Here is a 25,491-nt window from a genome sequence, read left to right on the forward strand (position 1 = left end):
GGAGCCCTTTCCCAGTTTAGCCCCCTGATAGGCGCAGGCAGGCTTACTTCTGATCTCACTTCAGGGGCCCCATGGGCCAGGCCCTGTCTCAGCAGCAGGGTGGTAAGAACGTGCCATGTGTGGCCTCCATTCTCAACTCGGATATAGACGGAGGGACACGTGAAACTAAAGCACAGAACAGCCCGGCTGGTGTGGCATGGTGGAGGTCACTGGTTCGATTCCCAGTCCAGGCACATGCCCAGGTTGTGGGCCCAATTCCCAGTGTGGGGCATGCAGGAGGCAGCCAGTTGATTTTCTCTCTTATCGATGTTTCTACCTCTCTCTCTCTCTAAAATCAATAAAGAAAAAAATGGATAAAGCACAGAGTAGCCGTAGTGCTGTCCTTTGAGGCTTAGGACAGGAAACAAGACTGTGGGCTGGCAGGAAGGGCACCTGCAGGGCGCAGCTTGTGCAAGGCATGGAGACACGAACAGTGGACATCTAAGAACTGGAGGTCATTTTGGATGTCACTTAAGGATGAGGACTGGGACAGAGTATGTGACTGGTGAAGCAAGAGGGCCCTCTGAAGTCAGTGGTGTGGGCATTGCCCATCTCCATTCGGAGGACTTGTCCTGCTGGCTGTGTGGCGATTGCAGAGCTTCATGAAGGACTACCGTCGGATTAGTGCAGGATGGACAGAGTAGGTTAGTGCTACTACTACTAAACAAATTCATTAATACATAAGTAATGTAAGAGTAAACTGTTCAGAAGTAGGTTTACAGTTGTGAGTACACAAATGACAGAGTTTATTCTTGTATTAGTATTTATTGTATTATTACAATTAGTAGTAATCTACTTTTGCACACCCCTGTGTTTAGAAAGATCACTAGCTGCTCTGAGTAGGTTGGAGGAGAGGGTGGGGAAACTCAGGAGGTTTGCGTTATGGTCAGGGGAAGAGAGCAGGACAAGGTGATGGCGGTGTAGATGTGCAGGAAGAGACCCATAGAAGGGAGGAAGGAGGCAGAACAGCAGGCCTGGGCCGCCACTCAAACTGCAGTTGTAAAGATCAAGAAAGGGCCCAGGTGACTGTCACATCCTGGGTATATGTATGATAGTGAAGGTCATGGAAATCGGGAACATAGTGTATTGGGGGGGAAATGTCAATTTCCTGTTGAATCTGAGGTATCAGTTGATTATCAGGTGGAGATGTCTGACGTGGATGGGTCTGAATGACATGTTTCCTGAGCGATTTCTTTCCCACATGCTGCGGAGGTGGGAGGTAATGCGTGTGCCTGTATTGCAGCCAGTGCCCCCAAGTCTCTGAGGAGTTCATGGACTGCTGAGGAAGAGGCCAGCCCCGCAGCCACCAAGCAGGAAGAGGTGTGGCCAGCTCTGGGGGACCGGACCCTGGTGCCTATGGTGGAGCAGCTCTTCTCCCACCTGCTGAAGGTGATCAATATCTGTGCCCACGTGTTGGATGAGGTGGCGCCTGGACCCACAGTGAAGGTAACCTCGTGCTGGGCCTTGCTCCTTGCAGTCGAATGGCAGGCTTCTGAGCATGCCGTGTTCAATAGGCCATTTGTCCCTCCCTTCTCTGTTCTGCTATAAGTGAACGAAGTCGCTCATGTGACACTGACTTTCACACACTGTGCCATCCTCCAATCCATAGCCCTTTTGTTTTGTTTGTTTTTTTAATCCTCAGCCAAGGATATTTTTCCATTTATTTTCAGACAGATTTGGGGGGAGGGGGCTGAGAAACACATCGACTGGTTGCCTCCTGGGGGTGGGGACCGAACCGCAACTGAGGTACATGCCCTTGACCGGAATCGAACGCCCGACCTATGGTCTGCAGGCTGATGCTCCAACTGCTGAGCCAAACCGGCCAGGGCTCATAGCCCTTTTGTATCATAATCAATTGCTGTTACCTCTGAGGGGAAAGCTAGCTTTTTTCTTAGGCTTGAAGCATTAGCAAGAAAGCCACGTTTGAAGTGCTGGCTTATTCACTTGTCTGCTGTCTCCTGAAATGGTAGTGAACAGTTTTGCTTTTCTGTGAAGTGCAGGTCGATAAAATTGACTTCGAGGTAATTGACAAACTCTTCGCACAGTGGAGTTAAGCTAGATCAGTACACTCATCGTTACAGCTGATGACTTCCTCTCTCGCCTGTCTTCCATCTCACTTTCTGCCGTCTTGAACAGACTCGTCTGACGTCAGGTTCTCCCTCCCTGCAAACCTCCCTCAGCAGTCCTGTCTGCTGCTTCCCCCGAGGGCTGCCCACTCCCCTGCTCCTGGCCCTCGTGGGAGGCTCTTTGCTTGTCCTCGTCCATTGCTCTGCTACCCATTCTCTGGCCTCTGCAGGTCTGATTTCTGCCACCACCCTCCCCAGCAGCTCCTACCCAGATCAGTCTTTGAACCTCGTGGGTGCTTCTTGGGTTCTGTCTCACTTCCCTCTGCTTCACTTGGTATCACCTCCTGTCCTGGGTCATTCGCTCCTGTGGGCTTCCGATCGTCTCTTGTTTTTCCCTGACCACTTCTGTTCCTGGGTGTTTTCTGGGTTTGGTCTTTAGCCCACCATGAATGCTTTCCAGGCTCTGTCCTGCTTCATACGCTGGGCCAGTGCCGTCCAGCACAACTCTGTCACCATAGAAACATGCCACATATGTGCCACCTGGGAGAGTAGCACTCACCACCTGTGGCTGCTGCACACTTGACACTTAGCCACCGTGACTAGGGAACTGAACTTTTTCTTAATTATTATTATTTTTCAAGTACAAGTGACATTCAGTACTATATGAGTTTCAGGTGTACAGCACATTGGTTAGACATTTATATAATTTATGAAGTGATCCCCCTGATAAGTCTGGCGCCCACCTAGCACCAAACATAGTTACTGCAGTATTATTGACTGTATTCCCTATGCTGAACTTGACATCCCTGGTACTCTTCTGTACCTACCAATATGGCCTTCTTAATTCTTTCCCCTTGATCACCTGCCACCCGAACCCCTTCCCCTTTGGCAACTATAGTCTGTCCTCTGTATCTATGAGTCAGCTACATTTTGTTTTTTTATTCTGTTTTTAGATTCCACATGTAAGTGAAATCATATGGTATTTGTCTTTCTCTCTCTCTCTGGCTTATTTCACTTAGTGTAATTAATACCCTCTAAGTCCATCCATGTTGTTGCAAATGGTAAGGTTTCATTCTTTTTAATGGCTGAATCATATTCCATTGTATATACACACCACAGCTTTTTTATCCACTCATCTACTGATGGGCACTTGGGCTGTTTCCAGATCTTAGCTATTGTAAATAACGCTGCAGTGGACTTAGGGGTGCATACATCCTTTCAAATTAGTGTTTTGGGTTTCCTCCAATATATTCCCAGAAGTGAAATTGTTGGATCATAAATATGTTAGTTTCATTTTTAATTTATTTGAGGCATCTCCATACTGCTTTCCACAGTGCCTGCACCAGTTGACGTCTCCATCAACAGTGCACCAGGGTGCTGAACTCTCATTTTGTTTGTCATTACGTTTAAATATCCATAGGCACACGTGGATAGTGACTCTAGTGCGGGGCTGGGCAGCGCCAGGTGGTCAGATGTGCTCTCACGTCTTCAGCATCTGAACATCAGAGGCCCAGACCTGTCTTTGGAGCGCTGGTCCTGTGTGGTCAGCTGCCACGTGACAGTTCTGCCTTGGCCTGTTCTTGACAGCTCAGACAAGGTCTGACCCTGAACTTCTCAACTTCCTGCCCAGTCTGCACATGCCTGTCTCTCTCACTCAGTATTTCACAAAGTTAGAACGTGGGAGTCATTGCAACTCATCATTCTCGTCCCCCAAGTCTTTTGTTTTTCCTACTAAGTACTCTTGAAAGAAACGATTTACATATATGTACATACACGTGTACACGTACCAATACATACATATATACCTATATACATACATATGTACACGGATACTCAGACACAGTTTTCTCTCTGTTCACTGCTACTGGTGTGGTCCACACGGATAGAGGATCTCACCTGGACGACTGTGGTAGACTCTGTTTTTTCTGAAGTAGCATCATTGACATACGATGCAGCTAGAGCACATTCACACATGATACTGCTCCCCACTTCAAGTGTGTGGTGCACTGGTTCTGGGGTGCCCATGGGATTGTTGGCCATTGCCACAACCAGTTTTAGAACCCAGAGAGGAACACTGTGCCCTTTGCCATCACCCTCAGCCCTCCCATGACCCTTGGTTCCAGGTAACCACTGGCCTTTCCATTTCTGTGGATGTGCCTGTTCCCACATTCACGTAAATGGAGTCATCCATGCAGTGTCTTGCGCCTGGCCCTCCCCTGAGCATGCTCCCAGGGGCACCAGTCTCTGTGCTGCTGCCCGTCCTCCTGCTGCCCGTCCTCCTGCTGCCCTCAGTCCTGCCCTGACTACAGCCGTGCATCTGTCCCATCCACTGTGCAGACACGCTCCGACGTGAGGTGGGCTGTCTGGGCCCGCAGAGCTGGGCCTAAAGTCAGGTCTCTGCCATCCTCTTCACTCTGCCCCCTGCTGTCTGCCTCCCTAGCATGGAAGCACAGGTGCTCTGTAGTCGGCTAACTACTAGCTCTGCAGCCTGTCAGCTGTGACCTCGAAATTACTTCTTCTCTGAGCCTGTTTTATCTCCTGGAAGGTGGAATTTAAAACTTTGGTGTTGTGGCTCCCAGAGGACACTCTGGTTGCTGCTCGTGGAGGTGACGTGCCTGCGCTCTCGAGGCCCCTTCCAATACGAACATTCCCAGCGCACCTGCCGGGAAGTTCTGGTCAGCACCCACTGCGTGTGTTAGTTGTGTGGTTGAATGAAGTACATGGTGTATATGTAGTTCCTGAGCTCTGTAAGTGTGGATTTGAAGAGAAAAGGAATTTGAAGAGAAAAGGAATTATATGGGTTAGTTCTTTTCAATAAATGATAAAACCATATACTGTAGATTTCAGTTTCTGTATTGGTTATATTCCTGGATTCTTGTTCTCTGTTCTAGGCAGCCTTGCCATCCCTCACAAATCCCCCTTCTCTAAGTCCCATCCGACGAAAGGGAAAGGAGAAGGAACCTGCTGAGCAGGCGTCTGTGCCGCTGAGCCCCAGGAAAGGCAGTGATGCCAGTCCAGGTATGTAGCAGTGCCGGGCAGCAGGGAGTGTGGGGCACCATCTGATCATAGAAATGTAGGATTTAAGCTTGCATTCGTGTCAAAGATAATGTAATGGCTTGGTACTTTTGGAAAATGAAACACACAGCTGTGAAATCAGAGGAATGCTTTCCTCAGGTGTGGTTTCAGATATGAAATACGAATTACTGAGTGTACAGACCACATTTGGTCTTAAGCATCAGAGTGTCCCTTATATGGTCACAACAGCATGCAGTGCCTGGCCCGTCGTGAGGGCCTCCCCGGTGCCTCCCCCTGCGCTGCCCCTTGTCCTCACTGCAGAGCAGGCGCAGGGGTCCTGATGTTCAGTGAGGGAGGCAGTGTAGATGGTGGGAACAGAGGTTGTGGGGGGAAGAAGTGATTTCCATAGGGGAGAGTTCTGAAGTAGGAAATGGGAACTTTACAGTGGGGGGCACCCAATCGTAGGTAAAGTGGGGGACATAATCATCTGAGTGAGAGGAACCTGGAAAATTCACAGCCACTTGGAGGGGTTGCTACACCCCAGCGGTGACCTGCAGGGCCAGAGATTCAGTGCGACTGCCGTAACGCAGTCTGTGCTCCAGGGGGCACCAGACAAAGCAGGTGACCGCTGGCTCCCGCACAGTGTGAGGGCCAGTCATGACCCTCCCATTGACTCTGCTGGTCAAGCCTGTAAGTAGGTGCTTTTGCAGCTTCTGTTCTCTGTGGGGTGATTGACTACAGCTCCTCGGGAAGGAGTGTCTCAGAGCAGAGTCACTAACTGCTCATCTTTCTGATGAGTGAATGAACTGAGGACGTTTGAAGTTTTTAAAACTTGAGAGTTTATGTAGTGCTTAGCATTTAAATATTAATGCCATTTTAATGATGACGTGTGTCCCCTTTATAGTTGTCGGAGCATACTTGTATGTCACCCTGTTTGATGGCTGAAAGGGCTGAGACCTAACTTGGCCATGACCCCACCTTGCCACTGGCAGAATTGGGCTCTGAGAGCTTGTGTGATAGGCTGAAGGCCACTGAATTAGTTGCTCCTCTGATTTGCAAACAGGCAGCCAGACCGAAGCAATGGAGCAATAGCATCACCTGCTTTTCTTGTTTGTCTTCTTCCATTTTTTTATTTTTTGGGAGGTACTCAGATGCTACTTAAGTTTCCTAGTCAATTTCTCATTACTTCTAACTAACCAAAAGTCAGAGAAAAGTTTTGAATTTTATTCTACTAGAGTACTTTTAAAAAATCATTATTGTCAGTAATCTGGTAAACTCTGCAATTGTTGACATTGGATCTGAACATCTTTGTGTGTGTGTGTGTGTGTGTGTGTTTTAAAGCCTCTCGACAATCCGATGCCTCGGGACCTGTTGCAGTGAATAAATCCTCATCACTGGGGAGTTTCTACCACCTTCCTTCATACCTCAAATTGCACGATGTCCTGAAAGCTACTCACGCTAACTACAAGGTACTGCTGCTGTTGTGAACGTGCACATACCAAATATCTCATGGGTTCTTGCTGTTTTTCTTCAGATTTGTAACTTGTGTCCTACATACACAGGGAGATGAGTGACAGTTTTTTCAAGGTTGCCTTCGGCCTTGTTTATGGTAGCTTTCAGCCCTTTGGTGCTAACACTCTCGCTCCCCGTGACTCCGCCCCACCAAAGGTGCTGGCTGGAGGTGGCCCCTCCTGCCGTCTCCCTGGAGGAGGCTTCATGGAACCTCCGCCCTGGGTCTGCGGTGCTCTCACTGCTGGAGTTTCCCTCCAGCCTGTGGATGGCACCTCCAGCCTGTGGATGGCACCTCCAGGGAGACACGAGAGTGATCCCAGTGTTAGGTCCATTCACGTTTCATCCTGGGTGTCTCTTACCTGCTTCCTCTTTCATGTGGGCGGTCAGTTTATTTCACTGAGCAACTTTCTGTTCACTCTGGCACGTTTGCAGTGGTTTTGCCAGTTGTTATATTCATGGTCAGTCTCTTCCCCTTGACCTAGTTCTTACATGTGATGTCTTGGGACCTGACCCATTCTCTCAGTTTTTAAATGGGGGAATTGTTGTATAATTTAATAAATCTAAGGCCTTTAGAATCCTAATTTAATACTGCTTAAAACTAATTTAATATTTTGTTGTGGCCAGACTGGGAGGCTGGGTCTGAATTTGATAATGATTTTCCCCAGGGATCCTAATGTATATGGAGCAGGACATGTATTTTATATTTTTAATATGCTGCTTGTCAGGTACTAGTTATGATGGATATTTAACATTCTTTCCATTGTAGAAGGATGGGAATTGTTTCTGTCTGTAGAGTCAATATAAGTTGTAAGATGCCTTTGAAAGAAAACAGTTCTCCTATAGTTACCTGGAAGAGAAATTTTTTTCCAACGCATTTTCCCAGTGCTAAAAACAGACAGACAGAGACACCCCAAGTGGCAAGTGTGTGGGGTTGTTAGTGGAACACACCCTACCCCGCAGATGTGTGTCTTCGTTTCAGATAGACGGATAGCACAGTAATCCTGTGTTCTCTCCCTTCCCCAAGGTCACCTTGGATCTTCAGAGCAGCACAGAAAAGTTTGGGGGGTTTCTGCGCTCTGCCTTGGACGTGCTTTCTCAGATTCTAGAGTTGGCAACGCTGCAGGACATCGGGAAGGTTCGAGTTTCACATCTGCTCCGAGCTGTAGCTGCCACACCTCAAACACACCCTGGGCTGAGTGCCTCTGGGGCGGGCTCCAGTCCTCCAGGCACATGCAGAACAGGGATGCTTCCACACCCACTGCTTGTCATAGCGCCTCATTCTGATCTTGTCTGCCTCAGTGGGGGCTTCTGTTTGTACCCTATTTTCACTTACTTACTGTATATTAGCTTAGATCCACTTTAGTCTAGAAACTGATGCGATTAAAACCGCGCCGACAGAGTCCTTTATTTTCTTACTCGACCTTTGCATGCAGAAAGGGCAGAAATGGACGGAGCGAGGGCATACAGGGTGCCCCTGGTGCCTCAGGAAGCAGCAGGGCTTCGGGAGAAACTCGGGTTTCAAGTCCAGCAGTCTCCCTGCCACCCATTCTGTAAGGAAGTGTTCAAACACATAGAAGAGTTTAAAGAATCATGCGGCACCTGCCCACACCACACGTGCAACGACCCACATGCTATAGACGACGTTTTGCTACCTTTGTTTATTGTATATATACACCTGTCTGGCTCCTGACATCTTATTTTTTAATGAATTTCAAATTCAGTTACTGATAGCCCCCTTGAAACATGCAGCTCTTGCCTGACCGGTGTAGCTCAGTGGATTGAGTGTCGTCCCATGGACTGAGTGGTCCTAGTTTGATTCCTGGTCAGGTCACATGCCCAAGTTTCGGGCTCAATCCCCAGTAGGGGGTCATGCAGAAGGCAGCTGATCATGTTTCTCTCTCACATCGATGTTTCTATCACTCCCTTTCTGTCTCTCTAAAAAATAAAATGCAGCTCTTTAGGTGAAATACAGGATATCTAATGAAGTTCACTTGTTTTACATACCTAAATCTTTTTTTTTTTTTTATCCTCACCCGAGGACATTTCTCCATTTTTTTTTGAGGAAGAGAGAGAGAGAGAAACATCGATGTGAAGGGACACATCGAGTGGCTGCCACCCGCACGACCAACCAGGGTCGGGGACAAACTGCAACCGAGGTACATGCCCTTAGCGGGAACCGAACCCGGGCCTCTCTGTACCGCAGGCCGCCGCTCCAACCGCTGAGCCAAACCGGCCAGGGCCATACCTAAATCTTTTTCTTGGTGTGCTTAAATGCTAACCTGGTGCTAATTATTTTCTTCTTATTATTATTATTTTTACTCCTCACCCAAGGACATTTTTCTGTTTATCTTTAGATAGAGTGGGAGGGAGGGAGGGAGAGAGAAACAGTGATGTGAGAGAGACACATCGACTGGTTGCCTCCCGCACGACGCCAACCAGGGCTGTGCCCTTGTTCGGAATCGAACCCACGAATCTTTGGTCTGCAGGCTGACGCTCTAACCGCTAAGCCAAACCAGCCAGGGCTGGTTTTAATTACACACATTTATGATGTGTTTCTTCTCAGTTACTCCTGTGCCTTTCCCCCACACATCTCTGCAGTGCACACACTTGTTTCCAGTGCATAGGTGGTTTTCTGGTCCGCGGATGCTCAGTTACTGCCCCTCAGAGCGAAGTTGTCAGAGGCTGTCGTGGTGTCGCCCCCGTGGTGGGATCTGGCTGGCCGCCCATCTGATTGCAGTTCTCCCACACTGCCTCCCTCCCGCTCACCCGTCCCTGTCCTGTAGCCTCTGCAGACATACTGTTTATTCCTTTCGTTTCTTTTTCCTGTGCCTGCGGTGATGCCTAGGAGGCAGGAGCTTTCAGGGAGCGTTTGTTCAGTGAGTAGTAGATGTTCTTGTTGCAAGTCAGTTTGTGAGGATTTGTAGTATAGGAATCACAGCAAGAGTAAGCCATCCCCAGTCACTTCCTCTGACGGCCTACTGCGTCTTCCCACAGTGTGTTGAGGAGATCCTAGGCTACCTGAAGTCCTGCTTCAGTCGGGAACCAATGATGGCGACTGTTTGTGTCCAGCAGGTAAGAAAGTCGTCTCTGCCCTTTTCTTTGCAGCTGTTCACTGCAGGCATGAGGATGCAACGCTCCCTGTCATTTAGAAGGTGGTGCTGGTGTGTGTCCTGGGGCAGGAGGAGACCTGACACTGGGAGAGCAGAGGGTCTTGGAAGCTCTGCTGGCCCTCTTTACGGAACTGGTGCCTCAGTGTCTCTGCAGGTGGTAGACTGCTCAGTCTCCTTTGAACCACAGAGCAACTCAAAATTAGCAGGGCAGTTATTTAAGGTGGAGGCAGCACTCGGGTGAGCATCGACTGTGCCGAGAGCCTTGGCTGCGCTTCTGCTCGCCGGCCCTGGCAGCGGAACTGGTTCCGAGCTGCTCTCACAGGGCATGCTGACGGCTTTGCTCTTTCACTGTAGCTGCTGAAGACTCTCTTCGGGACGAACTTGGCCTCCCAGTTTGATGGCTTATCGTCCAACCCCAGCAAGTCTCAAGGCCGAGCTCAGCGCCTTGGCTCGTCCAGCATGCGGCCAGGCCTGTACCACTACTGCTTCATGGCTCCGTACACCCACTTCACCCAGGCCCTGGCGGATGCCAGCCTGCGGAATATGGTGCAGGCGGAGCAGGACCACGACACCTCGGGGTAACTGGGCGTGTCCACTTGGGTACTTGTGTCGGGAGTGGTTTGTGGTAGAGACACGAAAGAGCAAGCAGGGGCTATTTGTGAAGAGCAAAGAGATAGCAGCCCACATCTCAGAGCCTGCTGCGTTCAGTGAGCTCCCGGAAGTATGGCTGCAGAGGTGCATCTCAGAGCCTGCTCCGTTCAGTGAGCTCCAGGAAGTAAGGCTCCAGAGGGGCTGAAGGTTCGGCCGTGCCCTGATTCAAGTGTGGGGTCCAGTGAATGAAGTGGGATTGGGGGTCACCCCGTCTCAGAGGGGCTGGACCGGAGGACGAGGAAGACAGTAGCCAGCATCACTGCGAATTGTCCGCAAGCAGAGCCATGATGTGTGACGGACGTCCTTGTCTGGGAAGGCGCTGTGTTGTTCCCGGTGCTCGCCTCGCATTTTCTCAGCAGGGGCTGTGTGTTGGTGGCACTTTTGGGTCTACAACTAAGGCGAAAGAACACCTCTCACGTGGCACCATAGCATAGTGTGCATAGGCATTTGAAGATCATAGGAGAGTTTTGGATAATATATGTGTTTTGTAACTTTATGGCTAAAAGTCTCTTTTCACGTAAATTGATGGTTGTGTTTTAGATATCTGAAATACAGTAGTTTCTTAAATTACCATAATTATGTGAGATATTTGAATTACTACGTTGTGTAGTAACGATAGAATGCCTCATTTTTCCTCTTACAGATAGATACAGTGAGAAAACAACTAGAGTTAGAATACTAGAGTTAGGAACCAAGGGATGTGCCATGGTCCCGGCTTTACACTGGGCACAAACTGACTATTTATTCAGGTCTCCAGAACAAGCTCTTCAGACACTTTAATAACATGGGTATAATTAAAAAACAAGCAAGTGTATGTGAGGGTGTGTTTCACTGTCCTTTCATTTGTATTTCTTACAAAGAAAAGAGTAGAGTATAATTGATGTAAATATTAAAAGGTTTTCCAAGAAAATGAAGTGGTATCTTCTGAATCCCTGAATCTTTCAATGGCCGTCACCCTCCCAGCCCCATACCTGTCCGGGCTGAGCAGGCCGTGTCCTTGTGCAGCGGAAGCTCTGTCTGCAGGTGGCCTGCCTCTAGCGGTCAGTCTCCTGGAACTCAGTTCAGTGTAGTTGTCGTCATTAAGGAAGAGCACCATGGACAGTTCTTTCTGACTTTGCAGTATTGTGGTTTGTGAGGGGGTGTGAGAGCCCTGAGGTTTGCTGAGTACGCAACAGAGTAGTGACGGGCATTCTTCCTGCCTTTTCCCCATGGGCAGGTGGTTTGATGTGCTCCAGAAAGTGTCCACCCAGCTGAAGACAAATCTCACGAGCGTCACCAAGAACCGTGCAGACAAGGTAAATGAGAGCCAGCTGCTGAATGCTGGAGGGAAAAGATGCTTTCCGGGTCGTTGCTTGAAGCGTTTTAGCTGAAGACTCTCACGGATTCTTGCTGTCTTGCTCGTAGAACGCCATCCACAGTCACATCCGCCTGTTCGAGCCTCTGGTCATCAAGGCGCTGAAGCAGTACACGGCGACCACATCTGTGTGGGTGCAGAGGCAGGTCTTGGACTTGTTGGCTCAGCTGGTCCAGCTACGGGTCAACTACTGTCTTCTGGACTCAGATCAGGTTTGTCACTTTTTCTTTCATCTACTGTGCCTGTTCATGATCTAATGAAAATTATCTCAGAAAGACACCAAAACTACCTACTTTAAAGGGATGTGCTGTTTGTTTTTCCCCACGTGCGTCTCCAGTTGAATGACTGACTGGTCATGCAGAGGGTCTGGCATAGGCCGCCTCCCCCTCGCCCCAGGGTTCCCGTCTGGGCTGGGCTGCCCAGGTTCCCCTCAATCCCTGTTCACGTTTACCAAAGGGTCTTCCTGTCCATGCACTCTCCCCGACTCCAAGATGAATTTGATTTAAATTGTAAGATGTAGTTAAGATTTATTGTTTGGGGATATTTTTATGAAATCCAGAGGCTTATTTTTATTTTATTTTTTATCCTCATCTGAGGACATTTTTGTATTTATCTTCAGATAGAGCGGGAGGGAGAAAGGGAGGAAGAGAGAGAGAAACATCGATGTGAGAGAGACACATCGAGTGGCTGCCACCCACATGACCCCAACAGGGGCCGGAGACAAACTGCAACCGAGGTACCTGCCCTTAGCGGGAACCAAACCCGGGCCTTTCTGGTCCATGGGCCTACGCTCTAACCGCTGAACCAAACCAGCCAGGGCAAGAGACTTATTTAAAACAGATAATCAGTGATGGAATTCAGTATGAAGCCATCTGCAGTTGAGTGCACTGCTTGAACGAGGAATGTGCTCCAACGAGACAGGCACTGATCCCCATGCCCCTGGTCCCCCGCGGCTCACCGCCCCTTGCCTCAGCAGGGGGGACTCAGCTGCCAGCCTTCCACGAGGTTGCTGTGGGGCGTGTCTCAGGCCAGTGTGTCCCTTCCCACTGCGAACTCTCATAAACCAAGACTCATGCCAGCAATTCACTACAGGTCATGAAAACATGGCTGTCAGTGCTAGGCTGCAGTCTTGGCTACTTTCCTACATGAGGTAGGACAGTATTTGAGTTAGAAATACTATAATTCTCCTCCTAGACACAGGTGCGCATCAGCACCGACACTCACCTTGAAGGGCCTGTGTCTTCGGGAGAAACGAGGAAGCATGGCCCCGCTGCTGCCTCCCCCAGAGCCGGTGCCGCTGTCACCTGGTGCGGGGCTGCAGGGGCCTCCCGCTGCTGGCTTGTTCCCTCCCTTGTCCTGCTCCTGTCAGCAGGATGTCACTCGGAAGCACCCTTTCCTTTGTAGAAGACGCTTTTGGGGGATTGGTTGGGGCGGTCACTTTCTTTCCTCTCCTGGGCGAGACCCTTGTCAAGAGGTAGGCTGGGCAGCCAAGGCTTGGGGACCCAGGACAGGAGCTTGAGGACAGAGGAGGGTTCTGGGGCTTACTGGAAAGAAACCTGGGGTCTCCAGCCATTGCCACTCGAGGGGAAGCCAGAGCCATTGGACGGCTCCATTCCAGTGAGGACGTGGCTGAGCTGAGGTCTGCCTGGCCTCACACTCTTCCAGCTCCAACTTTTCTTTTTTTAAATCCTCACTCGAGGATATGTGTCCATTTATTTTCAGACAGAGTGAGAAGGAGAAAGAGAGAGAGAAAGGGAGAGAAAGAAACATCGATGTGAGAGAGACACCTTGATGGGTTGTCTCCCTCACAACCCTGACCAGGGCTGGGGACCAAACCGCAACCAAGGTACGTGCCCTTGTGGTCCTCAGGCCGACGCTCTAACAGCTGAGCCAAAGTGGCCAGGGCAGCTCCGCTTTTCTTAGCTAGAACCCTTGTGTTCTGGTCTCGGGCTCTGGAGTAGACAGGGAGTGTGAACAACTGCCCGTGCTAGCGTAGACCTGTCCTGTAGACGGCCTCCTCAAACCTTTCTTTAGTTGTCCTGCAGGCCCTGCTTGAGGATGGGACGACTTGTGTTGCTTTTCTCTGTCTTTCTAACCTCCATCTGATGCTTACATGTTGAGTGAGGACAGGCTGAGACTCTTCCAGCCTGGGCTTTCTTCAGGCTCCAGCACTTTCTACTTCAGCCAGTATAGCTGAGTCCCCAGCACCCTGACTCGGTAACATAAGGGCTTCTGCCGTGAGCACTCCTCCTCACATTGTCACTCAGTGCCCTGGCTCCCCACTTCTCAGGACTCAGTACAATGACAATTTTTTGGAGCAGGATGGAAAATTAGAGTGGGCGGGCCATTGAGCTCAATCCAGATGATTTATTGAGCACCTGCTGAGTGGGTGTCCTGCCAGGGCTGAGGAGGAAGCAGCAGACATGGTATCTCTGTGTTCAGGTTGGGGAGAGCTGATGACACGTGGCATAGAACTGGACATACCACCGGCCCTGACGCAGGCCCGGAGCACTGCCCCTGCTCCGAGGTCATCCTGCACCTTAGCACCCCGGCGTCGGGCTCCTCGAGCAAACACATGAGTCTCTAGATGTGTCTTGGGTACTGCCCAACATCTCCTGGAGTTGATTTGTTTTTCCAAAGAAGTCTCACTTCAGTGTTTGGTAATGGGATTTCTGGAAGTGTCCTGAAATTGTGCAGTCTGACAGTTGAATACATTTGAGCCCTTATATAACACATTTATCTGCTGTCAGGAAACTTAAAAATGTACAAAAATAGGCAGGGAGAAAGGTAGCCTCGTTTGCACATTTTCATTGTTGATGTGAAGTTTCTTTCCTGCTGCAGGTGTTTATTGGGTTTGTGCTGAAGCAATTTGAATACATTGAAGTGGGCCAGTTCAGGTAATGGCATTGTTATTTTACATTTCTTGTCCTTGTTAAGTGAGTACGTGTAGTTTTAGATGATTAACACAAATGTACTTTAAAGGATTCTTAGACATTTAAAAAATATGTTTTGCCCTGGCCGGTTTGGCTCAACGTTTACCAAAGGGTCTGTGTACCAAAGGCTCTCATGTACCAAAGAGTCTCAGTCTTGGGTTTGATTCCAGTCAAGGGCATATACTTGGGTTGTAGGTTTGATCCCCAGACCCGGTCTGGATCATGTGGGAGGCAGCAGTTGATGTGTCTCACATAGATGTTTCTCCCTCTTTCTCCTTCTCTCCCTCCCTTCCACTCTTACCTAAAAACTAATGGAACAATATTCTTGGGTGAGGATTAACCAGGAAAAAAATAGTTTTTCTTGATTTTTTTTTTTTTTTTAGAGAAGAAGAGAGAGGGAGAGAGAGATAGAAACATCGATATGAGAAAGAAACACTGATTGACTGCCTCCTGAACGCCCTGTCCTGGAATCGAGCCCAAAACCCAGGCATGTGCCCTGACCAGGCACCAAACTGTTGACTGACCTATTGGTGTATAGGACAGTGCTCAGCCCACTGAGCCACATTGGCCAGAACAGATTTGTTAGGCATTTTTGCTATATATTTTTAAAATGGAAAACTGACTAATATGCTGTGCATTTTTGTTTTTTTTAAAACTTAATAAGAATCTGAAGACTTGTTCGGAAGCTGTTCTGCATCTGGCAATCACAGGGGCTGCTGTTTCCACCTCACGCTTCACAGCATTGAATCTGATGCTCGGCTGCTGAGGGGTGTCATTGGGGGGCCCTGTTTGCAGCCTTCTGAGAGACAGTGCCGGATGCAGCTAGCTTGAGCTATGCAGCTAGCTATGCTGCACTGTGTCCCTCACAACTCCTCGCCCGACGAGAAGGTTGTGCAGCTGCAAGTGTATAACTATGGGAAATTAAAATTGTTGTCCTTTTTTTTAATTCTCTCCTGAGGATGTTTTTATTGATTTGAGAGAGAGAAATACTGAAACGTCGATCAGTCTTGCCTCCCGTATGCACCCCAAGGAGGAATACAACCCAAAACCTAGGTATGTGCCCAGACTGGGAATTGAATCCAAAACCTTTTGGTGTCTAGGACAATGATCCATCAACTGAGCCACCGGACCAGGTCTGAACTGTCTAAGCATTTAGTGCAGAGGAAAGTGTTCTGAGAGTCCCTGGGTTCTAGAGACCCCGCTTTTTATTCTAATCACAACTCCTTGACTGACGGATTACTTTTTTTTTTTTTTTTTTTTTTTATCCACACCTGAGGACATTTTCCCAGTCTTTGTACAGATAGAGTGGGAGGGAGAGAGAGGGAGAGAGAGAGAAACATCGACGTGAAAGGGACACATCGAGTGGCTGCCACCCGCACGACCAACCAGGGCCGGGGCCAAACTGCAGCCGAAGTATGTGCCCTTAGCGGGAACCGAACCCGGGTCTCTCCGGACCACAGGCCAACGCTCTAACCCCTGAGCCAAACCGGCCAGGGTTGACGGATTACTTTTAAAAAAATATATAGTTTACTGATTTTTTTAAATTGATTTTTAGAGAGAAAGGAAGGGAGAGGGAGAGAAATAGAAACATCGATGCAAGAGACTATCGACTGGCCGCCTCCTGCATGCCCCCCACTGGGGATTTGGCCCACAACCTGGGCATGTGCCCTGACTGGGAATCAAACTGGTGACCTCTTGGTGCATGGGTTGATGCTCAACCACTGAGCCACAACGGCCAGGCTAGTGTTTATTGATTTTTTTTAGAGAGGGAGGAAGGGAAAGAAACATCGATAAGAGAGAAACATTGGTTGAGTTCTGCACGCTCCCTACTGAGAATCAAGCCCACAACCTGGGCATGTGCCCTGACCAGGAATTGAACCAGTGACCTCTTGGTGCATGGGTAGATGCTCAACCTCTGAGCCACACCAGCTGGGCAAATCAGGTTACTTTTTCTCCTTGGGTCTCAGTTTCCTTAACTGAAGAGTGGAGGAGCAGAAGGAGATCTAAGGAGCCTGTTCCTCTGGGCGCCCGGTGTGTGGGGTGCTTTCTGCTTTCACTTATCCTTGCTGACCACTGGCTGTCCATGGACGAGAAGGTGTCATGACCTAGATGTACCAAATTGGGGCTCCATTATGTTCGAGCTCTTTGCATAATTTCATACTGTTTTTATTGATCATATGTCTTAATTTTAAAAGGATGTGTCTAAATGGATGTTTTTATTTCTAGGGAATCAGAGGCAATTATTCCAAACATTTTTTTCTTCCTGGTACTTCTGTCCTATGAACGCTATCATTCAAAACAGATCATTGGAATTCCTAAAATCATTCAGCTCTGTGATGGCATTATGGCCAGTGGGAGGAAGGCTGTGACACATGGTAAGGAGACAAACCTTTCCATTTGGTCTTCGTCCTCATGGTGTGCTCAGCAGTGCTGCTCCTTGTGGCCCCACCCTCCAGAGTGCCACACTGCTCGTTGCTTCATCGGCTCTGTGTGCGTGGGTGTGTGCACTTGTGCGTGCAGAGGGCACACTCTTTCCTCTGAGTTTAGATCCACTTAGATAAAAATATAGGAACAGTAAGATGGTATGAGGTACAGATAGTGTCTCGGATAAATACTCTTTGTCTGTCGTGTGACGCAAAAATATGAAAGTCCAACTCCTGCGGGACAATTGGCTGCGTTGCCTGCTGTATTGGAGTTTGTTCAGGTGGTGCTTAAAGTGAAGGACTTGCTGTGACTGCTACCTGGATGAACACGACACTTGGGGGGAACCTCTCTCTCATGAGATAATGAATTACTTACTGACGGCAGCATAGTGGTCTCATACTCGGACTGAATATTTTCTGTTGAAGAAGCATTTATTTCTTTTCAGGAAAGTCTTTAGGTTATGTGTAAATATAGATTGTTGTTAATTCAGTTAGTGGGAGGTTTTATTATTTTTTTAAATGTTTTTATTGTTTTGTTTTGTTTTTGAGAGAGAAAGGGAGAGAGAGATAGAAACATCCATGTGAGATTGAAACATCCATCGCCTGCCTCCTGCACGTCCCCTACTGGGGACTGAACCTGAAACTCAGGCATGTGCCCTGACCGGGAATCGAACTGGGACATCTCAGTCCATGGGATGATGTTCTGTCCAGTGAACCACACTGTCTGAGCAGGTTTTATTATTTTGAATGTGTGTTTCTTTTTCATCAGGAGTGATGTTATATCGCAGAAACTGTAGTGGTTTTTATTTTATTTTATTTTATTATTATTATTATTTCTTATCCTCACCTGAGGACATTTTTGCATCTATCTTCAGATAGAGTGGGAGTGAGAGAGGGAGGAAGAGAGAGTGACACATCAACTGGCTGCCACCCACACAACCCCAGCCGGGGTTGGGGACGAACTGCAACCGAGGTACATGCCCTTAGCGGGAACTGAACCTGGGACTCTCTGGTCCTCGGGCTGACGCTCCAACTGCTGAGCCAACTGGCTAGGGTGGTTTTGTTTTTTGTTTTTTTAAAGGATTTTGCAGAATTAACAATATAAGTGTCACAGGAAGACTGGTGGCCTTCCTGGTAGTGTTCTGATAAAGTCACAGTACTCAGTAATCCTGATTTGTCCCTTAACATAAACCAAGTATGGATCAGGGTTTCTTTTATTTCTGGAAAAACATCTGGAGGCATTAAGCGCCATCTTCCAAACGTGTCACTCCATGGCTTTTTAGCACAGACTTCTGTCCCCCAGCCATTCCAGCTCTGCAACCCATAGTTCACGACCTCTTCGTATTACGAGGAGCCAATAAAGCTGACGCGGGAAAGGAGCTGGAAACTCAAAAAGAGGTGGTGGTGTCCATGCTGCTGAGACTCATCCAGTACCATCAGGTAAGGGGCGGCCAGGTGTGTGGTCATGTCCTCCATCGTCCCTGCAGGGGCGGGAGATGCCTCGGGTCGCTGTCTGTTCATCAATGGGTGTTGCTCTGTGCCAGCTGGGCGCTAGGTTGGGGAGTCGCCCAGAGAGCACTGTCTGTAAAGCAGCTCTGCCACAGGGGAGGCCGCCCGACGCCTGGCCGATGGCACATAGTCAAGGGAGGACTTACAGTGAGGCCCCCTTTTCCAAAATGAGGACCAAAGAGGACTGACTATGTTGATCTGTTTCTTTGAGCTGATTCTGGTTTTGTTTTCCTTAAGGTGGAGCAAGAATTTTAGGTAGTCCGAGGCAGTTTACGTGCAGAAATCTGGCTGTTTTAGTGACTCCTCTCTTTCAGCTTGTGCAATGGCCTAGCTCTCACTTACTTCGTCATTCTTTTCAGCTCTTTGTCTTTGAGCCTTTATAAAGTCATAAGCTTTTCTCAGAAACACTTGCTCTGTGCGTTCTCACATTGGCTGATCTAGGTAGTATTTAGTTAAATGCTTAGTGTTTATTAAATCCCATAAAATACAATAATAAGTACAGCTGCCATCGAGGGAGGTTTGAGAGCCAGGCTGACTGTTGGCGAGCGCGCTGGGTTGGTGGCAGGCCTGGAGAGTGACCGGTTCGTTCTCGGCCTGGTTCACGGGAGAGCAGAGAGGGTTGGCTGGTCTTGGTTAGGGGAGCAGATTATGTGCAGAAGGGAGACAGTGTGGAAGTGGTGGTCAGCGCTTTGTACGGGGTGGGCTTACATGAGTACCTCTCCTTTTGTAAAGCAGTTACATTTTAGAGACCAGGTCGGCACACTTGTTCTTTATTTACTCCATTCTTTTGTTTTCCATAAACAAGCAGATCTGTTTTAACTCTAGGCTGCTGTTGTGGACAAGAGTCCTGTTCAGAGCGTTCACCAGGGGTCAGGCTGTGTGCCCATAAAATTTCATTTACAACTACACGCCTTTAGCAAACTCTGTTTAGAAATGATGCTCAAGCGTGGTAACTCCTGAAAGTCAGTGCTACCCAGCAGGAGATGCCTCACAAAGGGTTCCGCTGAGGGCAGTGCCCCCAAGGGCGAGGCACCGCCAGTGGCTTAGTCAGGCTGTGTTTGGGTTTTGCCAAAAGTTGATGTAAGTTTGATTTTTCAGGCCCTGCTGGGGGTTACAGGGCCTAGCATCTTCTAGCTGACCGGGATGGGGCGGGTGCAGCGTGTGCTGAGGAGGAGGTGACAGTGCCCGCTCACACCCTGCAGGTGCTGGAGATGTTCATCCTCGTCCTGCAGCAGTGCCACAAGGAGAGCGAAGACAAGTGGAAGCGGCTGTCCCGACAGGTCGCTGACGTCATCCTCCCAATGCTAGCCAAACAGCAGGTGTGTCCCTGCCACTGTTGTAAGGGGGGAGGAGCCGGTAAAGGGTGGGTGCTTATGACCGGCCTTTCACTAAATCATGGTAGATTCACATCCCATAGTAGTTGTCATTTCGTGTCACGGGACAAGGGAGTTTTCATTCCTCTCTCAGTGACCCACAGGTTGCTGTTGTCTCCTGCTCTGCAGTGTGAATCCCGAGGCTCAGAGGTGTTCCATAGATTTCCCAAAGGCTTCCAGTGGGTGGGGAAGTTCCGGACCCAGGGCAAGCCAGTCTGACTCCAGAGCCTGTGTTCTTCCTATAGTACTGCCTGGCCTCTCTTGGTCCTGTTGCGCCGGGGTTCTCATCAGATCTCACTTAGGTGTGTGGTTTTCCTTCTCTCTTAGGAAGTAATTTAGCAGTTACCCATCATTTAAGCTGAATTTGTTAGCATAGGGTACGATTGGTCATTTCCACAATACAGTGAAGGAAATGGTCTGGCTCTGCCATAAGGAATAGAGCCTAGACCTGGCCGGTTTGGCTCAGCGGTTAGAGCGTCGGCCCGCGGACCGGAGACTCCTGGATTCGGTTCCTGCTAAGGGCACGTGCCTTGGTTGCAGTTTGTCCCCGCCCCAGTTGGGGTTGTATGGGTGGCAGCCAGTCGATATGTCTCTCTGTCTCTCTTCTTCCCTTTCTCCCTCCTGCTCTGTCTGAAGATAGATGCAAAAAAAGTGTCCTTGGGTGAGGATTAAAAAAAAAAAAGAATGGAGCCCAATAATCGCTTGGTCTCAGGACCACATCTGCCACCAGGTGTGAGAGGACAGGAAACCTTTGTCACCAACATGGGTCCCCCCAGGACAGCTCGACAGCTGCCGGCAAAGCTCTGGGTCTCCAGCATTCTGGAAGCTATCAGAGACACTGTCCCGGCTGTCCCGGCTCAGGAAGCCAGCGCTCTGGGTAGTCCAGTGCTTGGGCTCTTGGCATTCAGTGGGAGCATGTGGGCACACTGTAGTCATACTGTCTGCAACACTTCATCCTGATTCTAGCTTCACATGACTTGTCATCTGAGGCTATGTAGAGGGAGGTGTCTTGGCTTCTGGTGAGATTGACAGAGGGCAGTTTTAATAAATGGTCGAATTTGGTGTTTTAATGTGGTCAGGATTCCATGCCTGTAGATTATGTTTTTAGAGTAATATCCCAGATGCTTGGTTCCATTTTCTTACCCATGACGGACACAGTTTGAGGAAGATAGAGGGTGAGGGCTGGAATGCGTAGTCAGTGCCCAGCTTCTTGTCTGCCACTCTGGACCTTCGAAAGCACGTGTGGAGCATGTTGCAGTGCCCGCCAGGTAGCCAAGCACGGGGCATGTTATGTTCACGAACTGCTGGCACTGCTGCAGGTACTAGCATGGACCCCCAGTGAGCGGAGCTGACGAAGAAAACCTGCCTTCTTGGAGGGACGGGATTGGAATGGGGTGGATGAGATGGACAGGAAGTCAGTTATTGTATAAAATGTCAGGTGGGCCCGGCTGATGTGGCTCAGTACACTGAGCATCGCCCCATAGACTGGGAGGTCCTGGTTCAATTCCCGGTCACAGCACATGCCTGAGTTGTGGACCCGATCCCCAGTAGGGGGTGTGCAGGAGGCAGCTGATCAATGTTTCGCTGTCACATCGATGCCTCTATTTCTCTTTTCCTCTCTCTCTAAAAAGGAAAATCAAAACATATTTTTAAAAAAATGTTAGGTGGTAGGAAGTGCTGTGCAGAGAGTGGAGGAGAGAGGGCAGGGCCAGGTGGGGCTGTGTTGTTCCCTCAGTGAAGTTGGGGCGAACTTGAAGTCACGCTGAGCCCCGCAGATCCCTGGGCACAGAACATCCATGCAGAGAGCTGCAGTGCCAGCCCTGAGGTGGGAACATCCTGTTGGGATTGAAGAGCAGCAAGATGATGGTGTGAGGGAGGGGGCAGTGATGGGGGAGGGCACGAGGGCTGGATCACATGGGGCCTCCCAGCTTGTGCCCAGCACTTTGGGAAGCTACAGAGCATTTGTTACAGAGAGGGGCTTGGTGGGATTTGAGAGTTGAGAAAAGACTCGGGGGGTGGGCATGGCAGAGCAGAGAGGCTCCCTGAGGCAGGGGGTGGTGTGGACCAGGAGGTAGGAGTGACATGGCCAGGAGTAGTCCTCTGCAGGGTAGTCCAGAGTAGACGGAACCAGTCGGCTCTGCTTTTGCCTTAGGTGTGGGGTGTAAGAGAAGGAACACTGCAGGACATGAGGTCTGCTCTCTGCTATGAGAGGTGATGGAGGATTGGGTTTCAGAGGAGGCAGAGCCAGAGCTGGGGGCGTTCAGTTAGGGCACCTGGTAGGTATGCGGAGAAGTTGCGAAAGGCATAGGGAGAGAGCTGGGCAGGGGGTAAACATCTGAGACTGTTCGAGGTCACGGAGACCTCCATGGGACCCTGGGTAGCTAGAGGGAAAAGGGCTGACCTCTGCACTGGGCGGCGCCAGCGTAGAGGCCAAAGAGGTGGAGGGAGCCCTTGAGGACATGGGGAAGGGACAGCCAGTGGGGGAAAAGGAAGAGCAGACAGGCTTGGCGTTCTTAAATCCAAGAAAGAAGAGAGGGGAACAGCCCTGGGCTGCTGAGAGGCCAAGTCCGGTAGCTCTGGGGACTGGAGCCTGTGCTTGGCAGACCCGAGGGAGCAGAGCATGTGGAGTGGGGAATAGGAGCCCCGCTGTGTGTTGGTGAGAGTTGCTCTAGGAAGGAGTACACTTGGGTGCTGCCCGAGGAGGGGACGGCTCGGTGGAATGGTTAAGTTGGGAGGAAGGAAGGCCTGCGTGTGCATTGAGGGCAAAAGCAGAGGGAGATTGGCAATGCGGGACCCATGAATTGCTACTGTAGTGTCCCCAAGCAGACATCAGACACAGAGGGTTAGGGACGGTGCATAACAGGCAGTGGGCACCCAGGAAGAGGTAGTGTCGGGTGTGGGCACAGATCCAGGAGTTGGGAGCTGGCAGGTCTGTCAATGTGCCCTTTCTGTTAAGGTATGGCACAGCACTGTATGGTCTCAGATCTGCACCTGGGAAAAATCCCTTCTCTTCAGAGATACTGACTTTATATAAGTGTTGCTTAGTAGTGACAGAAATTGGGAACAGTCACTGCCCGTCGTCACTGGGGAGTGGCTAGATACACTATGGTAGAGACTTGTTTGGAATGTTAGCTTTCAAAGCCTGGTGCCTTAGAAGTTCCCCATTGTATTTTTAAGGGAAAATAGCAGGGACATTTATATGATTTATCAAAACACGTTAATCAAAAACCTTTCTATGTGGAACAGTGGAGAAAGGTAAGGGAGAGAAATACATTAGTTTATTAATATTTATTACTAACTGGCACTGTAGGGATGGTGTGCAGGTACAGCAGAGAAAAACAAAAGAGAAGATGTGTGTATTGCACCCACTTAGGGAAATTGTGTCTAGAGGGTGCGTGAGGGCTGGCTTTCCCAAAGTGGGTGATGATTGTGTCAGGGTGCTGGCCGATTTCTTTTGTTCTTTAATGTATTTGAGTCTTTTACAGAAAACATGTATTGTTTATGTAATAAAAATCTATATGAAAAGATTTGCTTTGTGGAAAAAATGTAGCTGATACGGTGGTGTTCTGAAAGTGTTTGCCTGGTTGACTACTAATGCTACAGTGTTACACCTAAGTGCCAGTGCTGGATGGTCGGCATTGTCTGGCCTGGAGCCGCTGGCCGGCCCGGAGGTGTAAGTGTTGGCTCTTGTCTCATCGCAACAGATGCATATTGGTTCTCATGAAGCCCTCGGCGTGTTGAACACTGTGTTTGAGACTCTGGCCCCTTCCTCTCTCCGGCCTGTGGACATGCTTTTGCGGAGCATGTTTGTCACTCCAGACACAATGGTGAGTCCCCGTGTCCTGGGGCGTGTTACATTCCACCCTGCAGAGCAGTTCTTCCCAGTCCCCAGGGCTCCGCCAGGCCTGGGTGGGGCTTGAGGGCTGCACTTAAACTGTTCTCAGCCAGTGGAGATGCCGCCTGTGTGGGGCCACACTTCAGAATACATGATATGGGTTGGTTGGTAGGACAGAAAAGCAGAGTGATTTTTATTCATGAAATTGACCATCAAGAAAAATGTAATTCTTTTTTAACTGTAGCTTGTTTTTTTCCTTTTAGGCATCTGTGAGCACTGTCCAGCTCTGGATCTCAGGAATCCTGGCCATTTTGAGGGTTCTGATCTCCCAGTCAACTGAAGATATTGTTCTTTCTCGTATTCAAGAGCTGTCCTTCTCTCCATATTTAATCTCATGTCCGATAATTAATAGGTTAAGAAATGGGGACTGTAATTCAGCACCAGAACAAAACAGTGAAGGGAGACAGATGAAGAATTTGCCAGAAGAAACATTCTCAAGGTATGCTGTATATCTGACCCTGCTTTTCATTCCCATCCTTCTGGAAGTCCCGTGGTGTTCACTGACCAGAAAGTCAGGACTAACTCCTTGTCTTCAGCTCTGAACTGGGTGAAGACAGCTACCCTGATGGTGGCCCTTGGTTCATGCCTCTCTTCTGGCTCCGTCACATCCTACCTGATGTCCTCCTGATAGACCACGGGGGTGCTCCCTGCAGCGGTGGGGTGGGCAGCCTGCCCTGGGCGCAGGCAGGGTGGGCATGTGCTATCTGCAGAGAATTCAGAATCTAAGAGGACCCACAGACGTCGGTCTTACTTCCCTTCCTACTAGGTGCTAGCCATTCCAAGTAAGATCCCTCCCTGCAGCGTGGCCGCTCCCGTGAGCTCCCGGTGGGACACTGTCCTATCAAATCACGTCTGCTCCCCATCATTCAGAGGCTCCTGAGGGCAGTGGTTCCGATTCCAGCATCTCAGGCTGTGCTGGACAAGCATGTACCTACTTTGGCCTGACTTGGGGTACTCACCTAGGCAGAGCGGCTGAGAGGATGTGCCGAGTGTGTGGAGATGAACCCAGGAGGCCCGCATGGCGCCTTCTGTTTGCAGGGCATATGGGAGCCTGTGGCGCTCTCTCTTATATTAAGCAGGTGGCCACCGTGGGTGAGATGAGATTCCTGTGCTGTGTTGTCATCATCTTTGCTATTCACATGCCACAGTGTCCTCCCGACGGGCCTCTGAGGTGGAGTGCTTGCTGCCCCCTTGTGAGCAAGGAGAGGTGGGCAGAAAGGCACAGGCCCTCAGCCATGGTCTTCCATGGTTCTCAGCTTAATTTGCTTTCCTCACATTTTTACTTTACAGACCGTGTCCTGTATGCATTTTTACGTCTGCTCACCTCAGTCACTGCCACCCTGCCCCTTTCTCCGCAGGTTTCTCCTGCAGCTGGTCGGCATCCTTTCAGAGGACATCGTGACGAAGCAGCTGGGCGTTGAAGTGAGCGAGCAGCAGCACGCTTTCTACTGCCAGGAGCTGGGCACGCTCCTCATGTGTCTGATCCACATCTTCAAGTCGGGTGGGTGCGGCCCGCCCGCTGTGAGCGCTGCCCCGTCCGACCACAGCGGAGCCTGGGCCGTGCTGCCCTTCCCCCCGCCTGCTAGAGCGCGCGTCTTTCCCCTCCTCAGG

The 25,491-nt window shown here is 49.7% G+C and overlaps 1 protein-coding gene across 2 annotated transcripts in view; it reads left to right on the plus strand.

Moving 5' to 3' along the window:
* Positions 1–25,491, plus strand: part of HTT (huntingtin) — a 149,610-nt gene that overhangs the window by 78,162 nt on the left and 45,957 nt on the right. For both annotated transcript variants that reach the window (XM_036274985.1, XM_036274991.1), the window contains 15 exons: positions 1,283–1,485; positions 4,997–5,123; positions 6,462–6,589; positions 7,657–7,767; positions 9,627–9,704; positions 10,097–10,320; positions 11,610–11,688; positions 11,798–11,959; positions 14,589–14,644; positions 16,907–17,055; positions 18,407–18,543; positions 19,815–19,931; positions 23,690–23,812; positions 24,084–24,319; positions 25,239–25,381. In XM_036274985.1, coding sequence (XP_036130878.1) covers positions 1,283–1,485; positions 4,997–5,123; positions 6,462–6,589; positions 7,657–7,767; positions 9,627–9,704; positions 10,097–10,320; positions 11,610–11,688; positions 11,798–11,959; positions 14,589–14,644; positions 16,907–17,055; positions 18,407–18,543; positions 19,815–19,931; positions 23,690–23,812; positions 24,084–24,319; positions 25,239–25,381 — 2,073 coding nt within the window. The remainder of the gene's footprint in view (positions 1–1,282; positions 1,486–4,996; positions 5,124–6,461; positions 6,590–7,656; positions 7,768–9,626; positions 9,705–10,096; positions 10,321–11,609; positions 11,689–11,797; positions 11,960–14,588; positions 14,645–16,906; positions 17,056–18,406; positions 18,544–19,814; positions 19,932–23,689; positions 23,813–24,083; positions 24,320–25,238; positions 25,382–25,491) is intronic.

This window comes from Molossus molossus, unplaced genomic scaffold (genome assembly GCF_014108415.1).
Source record: "Molossus molossus isolate mMolMol1 unplaced genomic scaffold, mMolMol1.p scaffold_m16_p_1, whole genome shotgun sequence".
NCBI lineage: Eukaryota > Metazoa > Chordata > Mammalia > Chiroptera > Molossidae > Molossus > Molossus molossus.